Source organism: Bombina bombina, chromosome 3 (genome assembly GCF_027579735.1).
Source record: "Bombina bombina isolate aBomBom1 chromosome 3, aBomBom1.pri, whole genome shotgun sequence".
Taxonomy (NCBI): Eukaryota; Metazoa; Chordata; class Amphibia; order Anura; family Bombinatoridae; genus Bombina; species Bombina bombina.
In genome coordinates this window covers 462,271,465-462,287,060 of record NC_069501.1, presented here as the reverse complement: position 1 = coordinate 462,287,060, position 15,596 = coordinate 462,271,465, and the positions used below count along the sequence as shown (strand labels likewise).

The window sequence follows — 15,596 nt, the reverse complement described above, 5'->3', positions numbered from 1 at the left end:
CATAACCCCCAATATGACAGTCAATGCAACCATCCATGATCCCTGTAGCACCTGAATATGCTTCATATCAATGATATCCATTCTCCAGCCTCTTCATCCAATTGCAGCAGGGCCCATCAATTTTTGAAGGAATAATACATGAGTTGTAATTGCATTGAACAGTCTGTGGTGAAAATATGGCAACTCTATGGATATCTGGTATATTTTTTTGTGTTGTGTAGGAAGTGTAATGACAGACCAGATTGCTGTTTTTAACCCTTCACTAGCAGAGATTCTCTGCTGTGCTCCAATGTACAAATCTGCAATAACAACATTACAGACACACATTTAGCTTTTAAATATTAACAATTTCACCATGCAGTTATAATTTATAGTTCCACTAAATTAAAAGATCAAAACAGACTTTTGAAAAGAGAAAAAAAAATGTGGTTATTTTATTCAGCACAAACACATATCATTAGTGGTCAGTATTAGGCAGGGGCAAAGGAATTTATGCCCTCATTTAAAACGAGCTCTCCTTGGGAAGCAATTTTGTTAAATTGTACAGCGGCACAGTATAATTGAGCCCCAATTCTCACCATTAAAGAATTACAGAGCCCCATCCAAATCCCCACCTTATCTTAAAGACCTGAAAATACTTTCCAGTTTTGTGAAAGTCCTTTCTTCCAAGAAATTAATTGAAGAACAACAAATTCTCAACAGTAATCCATTGTATACAAGATAGTGGTAATTTAAATATTGTATATGTTATCTTGTCATCCTACAGTTGCAACCACTTATGAATAAAAAATCCATCTTTACCTTAAAAAAAAAACTTGCAATATTAAATCAGTATCTTTTTAAGTTTATCAAAATGTTCATTTGGAAACTTCTGTAATTTGATATTTCAAGTTGATGATTTGCCTCTGTTGGGATAGCGACAGGAAAGCAAATCAAGCTTCAATTCCACTGGCCAATAAGGTTTTGCCATGTCATTTGTGTGCACATTAGTTATCCGTTTTCATGTAGCCAATACTGTAGGCTTAATAACTAAATGAAGATTTTAAGTAACCAAATAAATAAGCAAATATAATGTCTTCAAGGAAAGTGGACCTCCCTTTAAACCCATGATTCAAGTTATTATTATTATTTTCTTTTTTAAATTAGAAGTAAAGTAGTAGTAAAAAGAAGAACCTTTATAAATTTCTAGTGCCAAAAACGTTCCTGCTTTTATCATTTGTATGAAGTTACCGTCTTAATGTATCAACTGTCTTATCCCTCCATATCCCATATATCTTAATTTTGACTTACGGAACATTAAAAAAAGAAGTTTGTTTCAGTTACATTCAGAGTGCACATCAGCAGAAAATAAAGCTGATAGATAACAAGTGACTAAAATTTAAATAAATACATGGCAAAAAATAAAATATAAAATAAAGACAAAGTGAAAAAAAAATAAAAAAAATGAATGGGATCAAAAATGAATGCCCTACATACAGATGTGCATAACAGTGTTTAAAAAACAAAACACTAAATTCTGTTTCTTTCTAAACTCAGAAGATGCTTAATTATATTTGCACCGGCAGATCAGTACAACTTTTTCAGATGCCACTATTTCTCTAGACCTAAGCCCCACCCACTCTAGTCTGAACGTCCCTTATGAACGAAAAGCATTTTTAATTTTCAAAATAAAAATTATTAGTCATTCTGAATTTTCCCTCACCCCATCTGTATATCCCCTGCAAGTAAAATCCCAGTTATTTCCAGCACCTTCTGTCCAGTCCTGGTTCCCTTGACACAAGGTAAACGTATTGAAGTACTGTAGATTTTCCAGTCTTTTCCTGAAACCCTTCTGTAGAAGGAAGTCCATATTATCTGCAGTTTCTCGAATTCCCTTGGAAAAAAAAAATATTTTTATATCAGCTGTCAAATAAACTCTTTGAGCTTGTTTTTGTTATGACAGCTTTATAAAAAACCCAAAATAAAACAAAAAAATTCTAGACATTATAGAGCAGTCACAAAAGTGGTGACACATGCTTTTTTCGTGGTTGACATGAACCAGGGCATTTAAACATCTGTCTGACTGGCAGATCCTAGCTGGAACCAACATATGTTACTACTGCTGAGATCCAGATCTCGCAGTCGGATGCTGACCACACCAAGTAGAATATTTTCCCAGAATCCCTCCTCACTTAGAACAGACAAATGTATTTCACGCTGCTGAAGGTCTCCTTTGGGGATCCTGTCATACACCAACTGTAAAAAGAGAATCAAACAACTTATATTAGCATCTAAAAACGATGATCAGATTGTAGTGTATTTATAGACATATAATCTGATGGGTCTCTAAACTAATTTAAAAAAATTATATATAAATATACTGTATAAATATTTGTATGTGGCATTCCTATTTCCTGCTAAAAATCAGAGGGCCTATAAAAATGAAAAATGTTGGTTTATCTGAAAGGAAAATTAGAGTATATTAGTGGTTAAATTATATATGCTTGTTATGATGACAGAGGGAAGACATGGCACTTGCTGCTCACATCACTTTTGAGAAATAAAAATGACACAAAACAAACATGGAATTTAATCAATATGTTGAACAAAACAAATCAGGTTTCCCGTACATTCAAACTGATATATTAAAAAAACTATTTCTGGTAGCACTATTTAGTCACATTTAAATATATGACTAAACAAAATCCTTCAAAGCAGCATTCATTGAATCTGCACAGTCTTATCTATATATAGCCATACTTTATTTAGCGGACAGGATTAAAATAAATGGCAGACTTTATCTAACAATTCACATGAGTAAGTAACAAGCAGGAATGACATCCTACGAGACTATGCTGTGAGGCAGTGATGTCTATATATAATGTTTGTTCGTGCTACTAAGATAAGATGTTTAGAGCCTTCAAATTGTCCTCTTTATTAACTGTTGGAAGCATCCTTCTGTACAGTGGAGGCTCCTCTATAGGAGCACTTGAGCACGTGAACCCCCTGACCTGAACCCCCTGACCTGAACTGACCCCTGATGAAAAAAAAAAAAAAAAGAATGAGAAAATAAATTTTTTTTTTTTACATTTTTAAACTTTTTTTGCAGATAAAATAAAAAAATCTTCCATTCTCCACTTCAGTTTTTACTAAAAAACATTAAAATTGCACTTTTTAATTCTTAATAAGGCTGAAAGTGGAGAGGGCTGTATACTTCTATCTAGACCAGAGCTTTCCAAACTTTTCATGTTGGTGACACACTTTTTAGACCTACATCATTTTGTGACACAGTAATTCAGTTGTACTAGCAAACAGGAGGTTAAACTAACCTGTTTTAAGAGATACGACACATACAAAAAATATATAATAACTAAATGTATTTACAAGTAACAGTATGTATGTGCAAGAATTAAAAAAAGTTTAATAACACCAATAGCTACTTACTAATTTAATGGGATGTATCAGGTGGATGGGATGAGCACAGTTTCTGAATATTTGCTGGAATATTAAAGACACTCGCATTTCATCATCAAGCATTTTTAAGCTTCCCCTTCCTATCCATATATCAAGAGCAGGAGCAGCAGTGCACTACTGGGAGCTAGTTGCAAAAAAAAAAAACCCCACTGACTTCAGCTCAGTGTTTAAGCTGCCGCCCTCAGAGCTCGGTGAGTCCGACTGACTACTGCCCACCCTGCAAACACACTGCTGGTCCCACTCACTGACTACACGTGCAGTCACGAGCCAATTAAGGAGACAACACATGCAGTCAGGAGCCAATGTGCCAATGGGAATAGTTTCAGTTCCCACTGAGCTGCGCCAATAGGTTAAGATGATCTGTGACCCCCTAGGTATCAATCACATGTCAACCATGTGATATGCGTAGCAAACAGGCAGAAAGTCAGAAACCAAAAAAAAAATGTAAAAAAAAAATTAAAAAAAAATTTGTGCTGAAGCAGGGACACACCTACACACTGCTGCCGACACACTAGTGTGTCCCGACACACAGTTTGGAAAGCACTGATCTAGACTATCGCACATGCTGAGCAGTGCGATAGACAGAATTATAGGCAAAAGCTCTCTCCACTTTCAGCCTGCATTGAGTGCAGTGCCACCTACAGGCCAGCCCATAGCCTTCTTAAGGAGCACAGCTCTTAGTGTGCGAGAGCCAGCTGTCACGTGACACTCGCACCCTAAGAGCTGTGCCTGTGTGTGTGGGAGGAGGAGCATCTCAGGGAAACACAGCGTGGAGATCCAAGATGGTGTCGTTGACAGATTGAGTCAGTAAACTGTGAATGTGACTTATGCGGCAATGCAGCATCAGATTGATCTGGGCTGGGGCCGACTGCTGCAGCCAGAGTTAAGCCGGTGAGTGATTTTCTTTAGGTCGGCGGGAAGGAAGAGCATGACAAGGTAGGAAGAAGTGTTCATTTAATAATTTTTAAATGTTTGGCCAAGTTTTATTACTGTTAGTAATGTCCTAACCACTGCGTGCAGCTGCTTCTTCTCATTAGTGATCCAGGCTGTGTCTGCCGAGTGCTTGTTTTCCTGCTCCCCTTTATTGCTGGCTAACGTTACATCTTTACACAGGAACAAGTTTAATTAACTAGTAACTAAACCACCATGCTGCAGCTGCACTCAGAAACTTCCTAAACACAGATATGCTTTACATACCGTGCTGACTCTGAGCATGGTATAGAAAGCATATCTGTGTTTAGGAAGTTTCTAAGTGCAGCATGGTGGTTTAGTTACTAGTTAATGTTCCTGTGTAAAGATGTAACGTTAGCCAGCAATAAAAGGGAGCAGGAAAACAAGCACTCGGCAGACACAGCCTAGATCCCTGTCCCCAAGGCAGAACACTGATCTCATCGCAGAATCTGTAGTGTGTCTGCAGAAAGACCAGACGTGACTAAAAAAAAAATGCCTGCACTTTTAATGTTTACCTGCAGGTGTCACTGTTCGGTTCCATCTTGGTGTAAATAGTTACTACGTTCCTCTGTTTTCAATTTCTTTTCTCTTCCTGAACTCAAGTGTGGAGGGATTGCAGAAAAGGTCAGTGCTTAAACAGACATTATAATATACAGCCAGGTTTTCTGTGTGCTAAAGTTTTTAATCTATCATGCTATACATGTAAGTCAATTGGTAAACTTATTGGAAGTGTGTGTATATATTTTTTCACAATGCTTTCCCAACCCATGCTGCTTGCTTAGAAACGATCCTCAACCCTGACTTCCCACTCCCTTCTCTGTCTGCGCACCTTCATGCCTTTAGATTATTTGCCTGCCACAATCGCTAGCTGGACCTGATGCAACTCTACTTGTTTCACTAGATGAAGACACTGCTTCACATTCCGGGGCTCCTTGCACAGACCTGCCCCTGCATCAGAACACAGCATGGTGACTCACAAGATATTATATACCGGACATCAGGTACTGACACAGCATAACAATCTCTGAACTGGTATCCCATTGCTGTGCACTCATGCAGGGGCAGGTCTGTGCAAGGAGCCCTGGAATGTGAAGTATAGTCTTCATCTAGTGAAACAAGTAGAGTTGCTTCAGGTCCGGCTAGCGATCCACAGTAAATTTGTGTGGGCAGGCAAATAATTCAAATTGAGGAAACACATCGCAACTGAACGCTGCTACACTGTAGGGTGTCAAGGAGGCCACGATATAGTCTTCATGATCTAATCTGAGTTTATGACATAGGCAGCTGCTGCATAGAACACACATTGCCGGTCTTCTTTATATGGAGCTGCTCCACACACAGTGTTCTGTCTGGCACCGATAGACATCTGTTTAAATAGAATGGAGGATGGACTGGGGTTACATACATATGCAGTAAAATACTTGGTCTGATTCAAGTATACATTCTGTTTAAATTAATAAAGGTTGTTGCACTGTTTGGACCTATATTTTTCTGCCCAATGCCCATTGCTGTATTTTCTAATGCCTATCTATATGTTGCTGGAGTGCAATGCCAAAAGCACAGCTCAGCCCTTTTTTTGGGGAGTGCCAGCACCATCCAGAATATTTCAGGAGCAGGAAATAAAAAAGTAAAATGTACTAAATGCATTGCTTTTCAAAATTCCTATACATATCTAATTTAGTTAATTAGGGAATGTATTACTGGTATTATATATTATCCATGATTTCAGAGTACACTGGCCCTTTAAAAAAATTATTCTAGGACTCTAGGAGCCAACCAATATACTTAGTAGCCAGATTTAGTTTTTTAATAAATGGGTGTTAATATGTATATGTGTGTGTGTATGTATACATGTGTGTGTGTGTGTGTGTGTGTATGTATATATATATATATATATATATATATATATATATATATATATATATATATATATATATTGTCACACAGCAATCATAATAAAATCAGTATGGTGGGGTATATGTGAAGTAAAAGTATGTTTATATAATATATTGCAGGGGGTATGCATGAAGAGAACATGGTGATATTGATATGCAGGGGGGTATGCATGAAGAGAGTAGACCACTGTGATATTGATATGCAGGGGGGGTATGCATGAAGAGACCATGGTGATATTGATATGCAGGGGGTATGCATGAAGAGAGTAGACCAGGGTGATATTGATATGCAAGGGGGGGGGTTGGTTATGCATGAAGAGAGTAGACCATGGTGATATTGATTTGCAGGGGGGTATGCATGAAGAGACCATGGTGATATTGATATGTAGGGGGGGTATGCATGAAAAGAGTAGACCATGGTGATATTGATATGCAGGGGGGGATATGCATAAAGAGAGTAGACCATGGTGATATTGATATGCAGGGGGGGATATGCATAAAGAGAGTAGACCAGGGTGATATTGATATGCAGGGGGGGATATGCATGAAGAGAGTAGATCAGGGTAATATTGATATGCAGGGGGGGGGGTTGGTTATGCATGAAGAGAGTTTGAGATTGGTTTCTTACCATTTGTCTTAACAGGATTTAGCTTTATACTATGTCATTGTAGCATAGATGTAGCTGCAGGTAAGTTGCCTCCTCCCCCAGCCCATCTCTGTGGACTATCTGTGTGCTTGCTGTGTAGCTGTGGACAGACAGGGGGAAGGGGTGGGGGGTTGTTTTAGAGCCCTTACTAACTGCCTTCTCAGGATTGTTTAACTATTCATGAACACAATAGTTTTAGGAGATTTAAAGGGACAGGGAACTCAAACATTTTCTTCCATGATTTGGATAGAACATGGAAGAAAATGTTTAGGTTTCCTGTCCCTTTAAATCTCCTAAAACTATTGTGTTCATGAATAGTTAAAAACAACTTTCCAATTTACTTATATTATCAAACTTGCTTCATTCTCTTGTTATCCTTTGCTGAAAGAACAGCATTGCACTACAGACAGCTGAACAAATCTAGTTAGCAAATCACAAAAGAAAAATGTGTGTAGGTACCAATCACCAGCTATCCCCATTAGTGTAAGAGATGTGCATATTATAAATACAGTATTCCATTACAAAAGATCTGCATGAAAACTGAATGTTTAAAAAAACATTGAAACTGCATTTTGTTAGTAAAATATGGTTTACACTCCAATGACATACCCTTTGATAAGACATTGAAAGGGATAGGAAAAAAATTAAACTTGCGTGATTCAGATACAGCATGCAAATTTAAGTCACTTTTAAAATTTATTTTATTTTCACATGTAGTTTGTTCTCTTGGTATCTTTTGTTGCAAAAATAATATGTACATATCCTACACTACTGGGAGCTGGCTGGTAATTGCTGGCTAGACACCTTTGTAGCTTTATCTTTTTGATTGATTGACTAGAAGTGTTCAGCTAGGTGTGCTTTGCTGCTCCTTCTGCAAAGGATACCAAGAGAATGAAGCAAATTTAATTATAGAAGTCAATTGAAAAGTTGTTTAAAAATTGTATCATCTATCTGAATAATAAAATACTCTGTCTGTCTCTCTCTCTCTCTCTCTCTCTCTCTCTCTCTCTCTCTCTCTTCCCCCCCCTCTCTTTTTCTCTTTCTCTCTCTCTCTCCTTCTCTCTCTCTCCCCCTCTCCGTGTGTGTGTAGAGAGCCATCTGAGGGGCGGGGCTTTTCAAGGGATGTGGTCAGAGGCGGGGCCAAGTGCACCCCCATCTTCATAATTCACCAGCCGCCACTGCTTCTGTATATGACTGCATGACCCATAGCCATATCAGTAAACACAACAGTAAGCATCTTAAGAGCTCTACATGTGTAGTTATACGTAATGAAACAACTTTGCAATATACGTTAATTGTTTATTTCCCCCCATTTCATGTACTTTATCTGTGAAAATTGACCAATTTCTAACCCCCTGAACACAAACGGTACCCTGCTGACTTCTCAAGGCTAACTCTGCTATATATATTTCCCTATTTGGCTTTATGAGAGAACAACTGCTAAACAATTCACTCAATACTAACAATATAGCCATTATAGCGGGGGCTAGCCTTGTTGTCTGCCAACTAAAGCCCAGATTGGCTCCTCCAAATACGGAAAATGGTGGGTGAAGTTTGGCTATTGATAAATAATTGCAGTAAAAAGGTTGGTAGATATGTAATTTTATAGCAACACAACATAAATGTCTTGTAATTAATGTCTCTTTAATAAATATATATATATTTATTGTGCTCTGACAGAATGCTGACGGACATTTAACCGATGGACAGAATGCTGAAGCATGTTCCAAGTTCGGCCGAGGGCAGATGTGCTCCAGAGTGCACTGTTCTAATCAGAGCCTCGGGCGTCGCAACCACCTCTGGGAACCTAACCATGGGTCCCAGCCTGCACGTCTTGTAGTTCTCTATCTATCCACTGAATCTATCTATCGAATTTATTTATCTATCTATCGAATCTATTTATCTAATCTATCTATCAAATCTATCTTGTGGCCGGACTGTTATCTGACAGCCACTTGTTTGTCTGCCAAATGTCTGTCGGCCAACACTCCGGCCACGATATATATATATATATATATATATATATATATATATATATATATATATATATATATATATATATATATATATATATATATATATATATATATATATATATATATAGTGTTGAGGTATAAGTTTAGAAATCACGATATTCAAGGTATTCAATGGAAATGTTACAAGAGACCTGGTGCTGTTAGACACAGGGCAGGTGGGTAGGGTCTGACATTTTCACGAGAGACATCAGAAAGTGCTGGCACCATAGAGAATGGGTGCCTTCAATGTGTCTTCAGCAAGACATCTTTTTCTTTTAAAGAGGGACAGACATCATTGTCTGTTAAATGTGAGGAGTTGTGCCACATAAATTCAGAGAGCTCACATCATTGAGGCAGTTGTTAGCTTAGAGGAAAAATGAGCAATAGGATGGAAAGTATAGTTATAGACTTATTAAAGCTGAAAATGTTTTCCAAAAAGAGAGCATCATCAGAACTAGAGGTCATGACCTCATGATGAAGGTTAGAAGGTTCAGGAGTAATTGGCAGCAGCACTTCTTCACAGAAAGGGTGGTTGGTTCATGGAATAAACTTTTATTTGAGGAGATAAAGACAAACATGGTGGAAGACTTTAAGGATGCCTGGGATAAGCATAAGGCCACCGTAACAACTAATTATAGGAAATATGGGCAGACTTCATCCACCTATGGTTCTCATCTGCCATGAAAATGTATGTTTCTCTTACATTGGTGTGTCCGGTCCACGGCTTCATCCTTACTTGTGGGATATTCTCAATCCCTACAGGAAGTGGCAAAGAGAGCACACAGCAGAGCTGTCCATATAGCTCCCCTCAGGCTCCGCCCCCCAGTCATTCTCTTTGCCGCTCTAAACAAGTAGCATCTTTTTATCTTCCCCTTCTGTGTCAACACCAGTTATGCCCGCGCAGGCGATGCCCAGCACATCTAGCGCATCGATCCCTGTTACTTTGCAGCAATTAGCAGCAGTCATGGATAATTCTCTCGCAGCTTTTTTATCCAAACTGCCAGCATTTCAAAGAAAGCGCGATAGCTCAGTTTTAAATACAGAAAATGAGCAATCAGACGCAGCGGATAATTTATTTGTAGTGCCCTCACATCAATCTGATTTGGCGGTGAGGGAGGGCCTGTCTGAGGGAGAAATTTCTGATTCAGGAAAAGTTGCTCAGCAGGCAGAGCCAGATACTATAGCATTTAAATTTAAGCTAGAGCACCTCCGCGCCCTGCTTAAGGAGGTTTTAGCTACGCTAGATGATTGTGACCCCTTGGTGGTCCCAGAAAAATTGTGTAAAATTGACAAATTCTTAGAGGTCCCGGTACACACTGATGCATTTCCGATACCTAAGAGGGTGGCGGATATTGTGACCAGGGAGTGGGAAAGACCAGGTGTACCTTTTGTTCACCCCCCTATATTTAAGAAAATGTTCCCCAATGTTGACCCCAGAAGGGACGCGTGGCAGACGGTCCCTAAGGTGGAGGGGGCAGTTTCAACACTAGCTAAGCGCACCACTATACCAATAGAAGATCCTATTGATAAAAAATTGGAAGGTTTGCTTAAGAAAATATTTGTTCAACAAGGGTTTCTTGCATTATTCCTGTAACCACTGCAGCAGCTTTTTGGTTTGAGGAACTAGAGAACTCCCTACAGAGGGAGACCCCTTATGATGAGGTTATGGACAGAATTCACGCCTTGAAGTTGGCTAATTCTTTCATTACAGATGCCGCTCTTCAGTTAGCTAAATTAGCGGCAAAAAATTCTGGTTTTGCAATCGTGGCGCGCAGGGCGCTTTGGCTAAAATCTTGGTCGGCGGATGTGTCGTCCAAAACAAAATTGCTTAATATTCCTTTCAAGGGTAAGACCCTTTTCAGGCCAGAGTTGAAAGAGATTATTTCTGATATTACTGGAGGAAAGGGCCATGCCCTTCCACAAGATAGACCTTTCAAGGCTAAAAATAAGTCTTATTTTCGTTCCTTTCGCAATTTCAGGAATGGACCCGCTTCTACTTCTACAGCCACTAAGGAAGAGGTTAACGCTTCCCAGTCCAAACCTGCATGGAACCCCATGCAATCCTGGAACAAGGGTAAACAGGCCAAGAAGCCTGCTGCTGCTACCAAGACAGCATGAAAGGGTAGCCCCCGACCCGGGACCAGATCTAGTAGGGGGCAGACTTTCTCTCTTTGCTCAGTCCTGGGCAAGAGATGTTCTGGATCCCTGGGCGTTAGAAATTATCTCTAAGGGGTACCTTCTGGAATTCAAGGACCTTCCTCCAAGGGGAAGGTTCCACATGTCTCGCTTGTCTTTAGACCAGACAAAGAGACAGACATTCTTACTTTGCATAGAAGATCTTTTAAAGATGGGAGTAATACACCCAGTCCCAACTGCAGTACGAGGACGGGGTTTTTACTCAAACCTGTTTGTAGTTCCCAAAAAGGAAGGAACTTTCAGGCCAATTCTGGACTTAAAAATCCTAAACAAATTTCTCAGAGTTCCATCATTCAAGATGGAAACTATCCGGACAATCTTACCGATGATCCAGGAGGGTCAATATATGACTACCGTGGATTTAAAGGATGCTTTCCTGCATATTCCTATCCACAAGGATCACCATCAGTTCCTAAGGTTCGCCTTCATGGACAAGCATCATCAGTTTGTGGCTCTTCCCTTCGGGTTGGCCACTGCTCCAAGAATTTTCACGAAGGTGCTAGGGTCCCTTCTAGTGGTTCTAAGACCGCGGGGCATTGCAGTAGCACCTTACCTAGACGATATCTTAATACAAGCGTCGTCTTTTCACAGAGCAAAGGCGCATACAGGCATTGTGTTGGCCTTTCTAAGATCTCACGGGTGGAAGGTGAACGTAGAAAAAAGTTCTCTGTCCCCGGTCACAAGGGTTTCCTTCCTGGGAACAATAATAGACTCGATAGAAATGAAAATCTTTCTGACGGAGGTCAGGAACTTAAAACTTTAGAATTCCTGTCGAGTTCTTCATGCCAATCCTCAGCCTTCTGTGGCTCGGTGCATGGAGGTAATCGGTCTAATGGTTGCGGCAATGGACACAGTCCCCTTTGCCAGAATTCATTTGAGACCACTGCAACTGTGCATGCTCAAACAGTGGAATGGGGATTATGCAGATTTGTCTCCCCAGATACAAATGGACCAGATAACCAGAGAATCGCTCCTCTGGTGGTTGTCTCAGGATCACCTATCTCAGGGAATGAGTTTCCGCAGACCGGAGTGGATCATTGTCACGACCGACGCCAGTCTCTTAGGCTGGGGTGTGGTCTGGAACTCCCTGAAAGCTCAGGGTCTATGGTCTCGGGAGGAATCTCTTCTCCCGATAAACATTTTAGTATTGAGAGCGATATTCAATGCGCTCCTGGCCTGGCCTCGGCTGGCGGAGGCCAAATTCATCAGATTTCAGTCGGACAACATAGAACTGGACCTGATGGCGTCCCGCCAGAACTCAAAAGTTCCCCTTTACGGGTCCAGGTCCAGGGATCCCAAGGCGACATCGATAGATGCTCTAGTAACGCCTTGGTCATTCAATCTGGCTTATGTCTTTCCACCGTTTCCTCTTCTCCCTCGGCTAGTAGCCAGAATCAAAGAGGAGAAGGCTTCGGTAATTCTGATAGCTCCTGCGTGGCCTCGCAGGACTTGGTATGCAGACTTGGTGGATATGTCATTGGCTCCACCATGAAAGCTACCTTTGATGCAGGACCTTCTAATCCAAGGTCCATTCAAACATCCAAACCTAGTTTCTCTGCAACTGACTGCTTGGAGATTGAATGCTTAATTCTAGCTAAGCGTGGATTCTCTGAATCAGTTATAGATACTCTGATCCAGGCTAGAAAGCCTGTTACTAGGAAAATTTATCATAAGATATGGCGAAAATATCTTTGTTGGTGCGAATCCAAGGGTTACTCGTGGAGTAAGATTAGGATTCCAAGGTTGTTATCTTTCCTCCAAGAAGGATTGGAGAAAGGATTGTCAGCTAGTTCGTTGAAAGGACAGATATCTGCTCTGTCTATTCTGTTACATAAGCGTCTGGCAACTGTACTAGATGTGCAGGCGTTTGTTCAGGCCTTAGTTAGGATCAAACCTGTTTACAGACCTGTGGCTCCTCCATGGAGTCTAAATTTAGTTCTTTCAGTTCTTCAAGGGGTTCCGTTTGAACCTCTACATTCTGTAGATATTAAGTTACTATCTTGGAAAGTTTTGTTTTTGGTTGCTATTTCTTCTGCTCGAAGAGTTTCTGAATTGTCTGCTTTGCAGTGTACCTCACCCTATCTGGTGTTCCATACAGATAAGGTTGTTTTGCGTACCAAGCCTGGTTTTCTTCCAAAGGTAGTTTCCAATAAGAATATTAACCAGGAAATAGTTGTTCCTTCTCTGTGTCCTAATCCAGTTTCTAAAAAGGAACGTCAGTTACACAATCTAGATGTGGTTCATGCTTTAAAATTCTATTTAGAAGCAACAAAAGATTTCAGACAAACATCATCCTTGTTTGTCGTTTATTCTGGTAAGAGGAGAGGTCAGAAAGCAACTGTTACCTCTCTTTCCTTCTGGCTGAAAAGCATCATCCGATTGGCTTATGAGACTGCCGGACGGCAGCCTCCTGAACGAATTACCGCTCACTCCACTAGAGCTGTGGCTTCCACATGGGCTTTCAAGAACGAGGCTTCTGTTGAACAGATTTGTAAGGCAGCGACTTGGTCTTCACTGCATACATTTGCCAAATTTTACAAATTCGATACTTTTGCTTCTTTGGAGGCTATTTTTGGGAGAAAGGTTTTACAAGCAGTGGTGCCTTCCGTTTAGGTTACCTGACTGTTTCCCTCCCTTCATCCGTGTCCTAAAGCTTTGGTATTGGTTCCCACAAGTAAGGATGAAGCCGTGGACCGGACACACCAATGTAAGAGAAAACAGAATTTATGCTTTCCTGATAAATTTCTTTCTCTCACGGTGTGTCCGGTCCACGGCCCACCCTGGCGATTTAGTCAGGTCTAAAATTATTTTTGTAAACTACAGTCACCACTGCACCCTATGGTTCTCCTTTTTCTCCTAAACGTCGGTCGAATGACTGGGGGGGCGGAGCCTGAGGGGAGCTATATGGACAGCTCTGCTGTGTGCTCTCTTTGCCACTTCCTGTAGGGATTGAGAATATCCCACAAGTAAGGATGAATCCGTGGACCGGACACACCGTAAGAGAAAGAAATTTATCAGGTAAGCATAAATTCTGTTTTTGTGTGTAAATTACAACAATTCTGAGGGGAATAGGTTTTATAAGCCTAATTCTACCTGTTCAGCACACACTCCCTAGCACTCTTTGTTTAGTTAATTACTTAATTATTACTGGCTTGCACGCTTGTAAACTGAAGTGCACCGAAAGGAGTCACATTCATGGTAATGCATAAGTCATCCATAGGCAATGGGAACGCTGGGAAGTACACTGAACACAGATTAATGGCAAAAGTAATAATGCCTCTGATTGGCCTGCACTGCCCCCCAAAAGCGGCTTAAAGGGATAGAAAAGGTATAAATTAAAATGTACATGGGTGCATTTCAATTTGAAACAGAAGCATTTTTGCAATATAGTTATATTAAAGGGACAGTCTACCATAGAATTGTTATTGTTTTAAAAGATAGATAATCCTTTTATTACCCATTCCCCAGTTTTGCATAACCAACACAGTTATATTAATATACTTTTAACCTCTGTAATTATCTTGTATCTAAGCCTCTGCAAACTGCCCCTTTATTTCAGTTCTTTTGACAGACGTGCAGTTTAGCCAATCAGTGCCTGCTCCCAGATAACTTCACGTGCATGAGCACAGTGTTATCTATATGAAAAACATGAACTAACACTCTCTAGTGGTGAAAAACTGTTAAAATGCATTCTGAAAAGAGGTGGCCTTGAAGGTCTAAGAAATTAGCATATGACCCTCCTAGGTTAAGCTTTCAACTAAGAATACCAAGAGAACAAAGAAAAATTGGTGATAAAAGTAAATTGGAAAATTGTTTAAAATTACATACCCTATCTGAATCATGAAAGTTTATTTTGGACTAGACTGTCCCTTTAATATACTTTTTACCTCTGTGATTACCTGGTATCTAAGAACCTTCTTCCAGCCCCCTGATCACATGACTTTGACTGTTTATTATCTATTGTCTTAAATGTAGCATTGTTTTGTGCTAAATCTTAAATAAACTGTGCCTGAACACAGTGTTATCTATATGGCCCACGTGTACTTTCTGTCTCTTTGTGTTGAAAAGAGATTTAAAAAGCATGTGATAAGAGGCAGCCCTCAAAGGCTTAGAAATTAGCATATGAACCTACCAGTGTGTAGTTTAAACTAAGAATACCAAGAGTAAAAAGCAAATTTGAGGATAAAAGTAAATTGGAAAGTTGATTAAAATTAAAAGTCCTATCTGAATAATGAAAGTTTAATTTATACTAGACTGTCCCTTTAACAACATTTCTTCTAGTAAAAGTTATTACTGTTTTCTGAGGCATACGTACATATGCTGCGAGGGCCATTGCACCAATATTCAAGCACTACACTATCCCAGAGAGTAAGCAGTGGCTTGTATGACACAAAAGCAGGCACGATGCACAGGCCGCTAAAAAACAGTAATACATTTTAC

The 15,596-nt window shown here is 39.9% G+C and overlaps 1 protein-coding gene and 1 long non-coding RNA gene across 2 annotated transcripts in view; one reads left to right on the top strand and one right to left on the bottom strand.

The window, feature by feature from the left end:
• Positions 1-403: 403 nt before the first annotated feature.
• Positions 404-15,596, bottom strand: part of PIK3C2B (phosphatidylinositol-4-phosphate 3-kinase catalytic subunit type 2 beta) — a 315,182-nt gene continuing 299,989 nt past the window's right edge. Inside the window, exon 33 of the mRNA XM_053706696.1 lies at positions 404-2,235. Within this exon, the coding sequence (XP_053562671.1) occupies positions 2,047-2,235 (189 nt within the window). The 3' untranslated portion in view covers positions 404-2,046. The remainder of the gene's footprint in view (positions 2,236-15,596) is intronic.
• The window catches only part of LOC128653428 (uncharacterized), a 62,823-nt gene continuing 51,392 nt past the window's right edge, over positions 4,166-15,596 (top strand). Inside the window, exon 1 of the long non-coding RNA XR_008401353.1 lies at positions 4,166-4,344. This is a non-coding gene — a long non-coding RNA (uncharacterized LOC128653428). The remainder of the gene's footprint in view (positions 4,345-15,596) is intronic.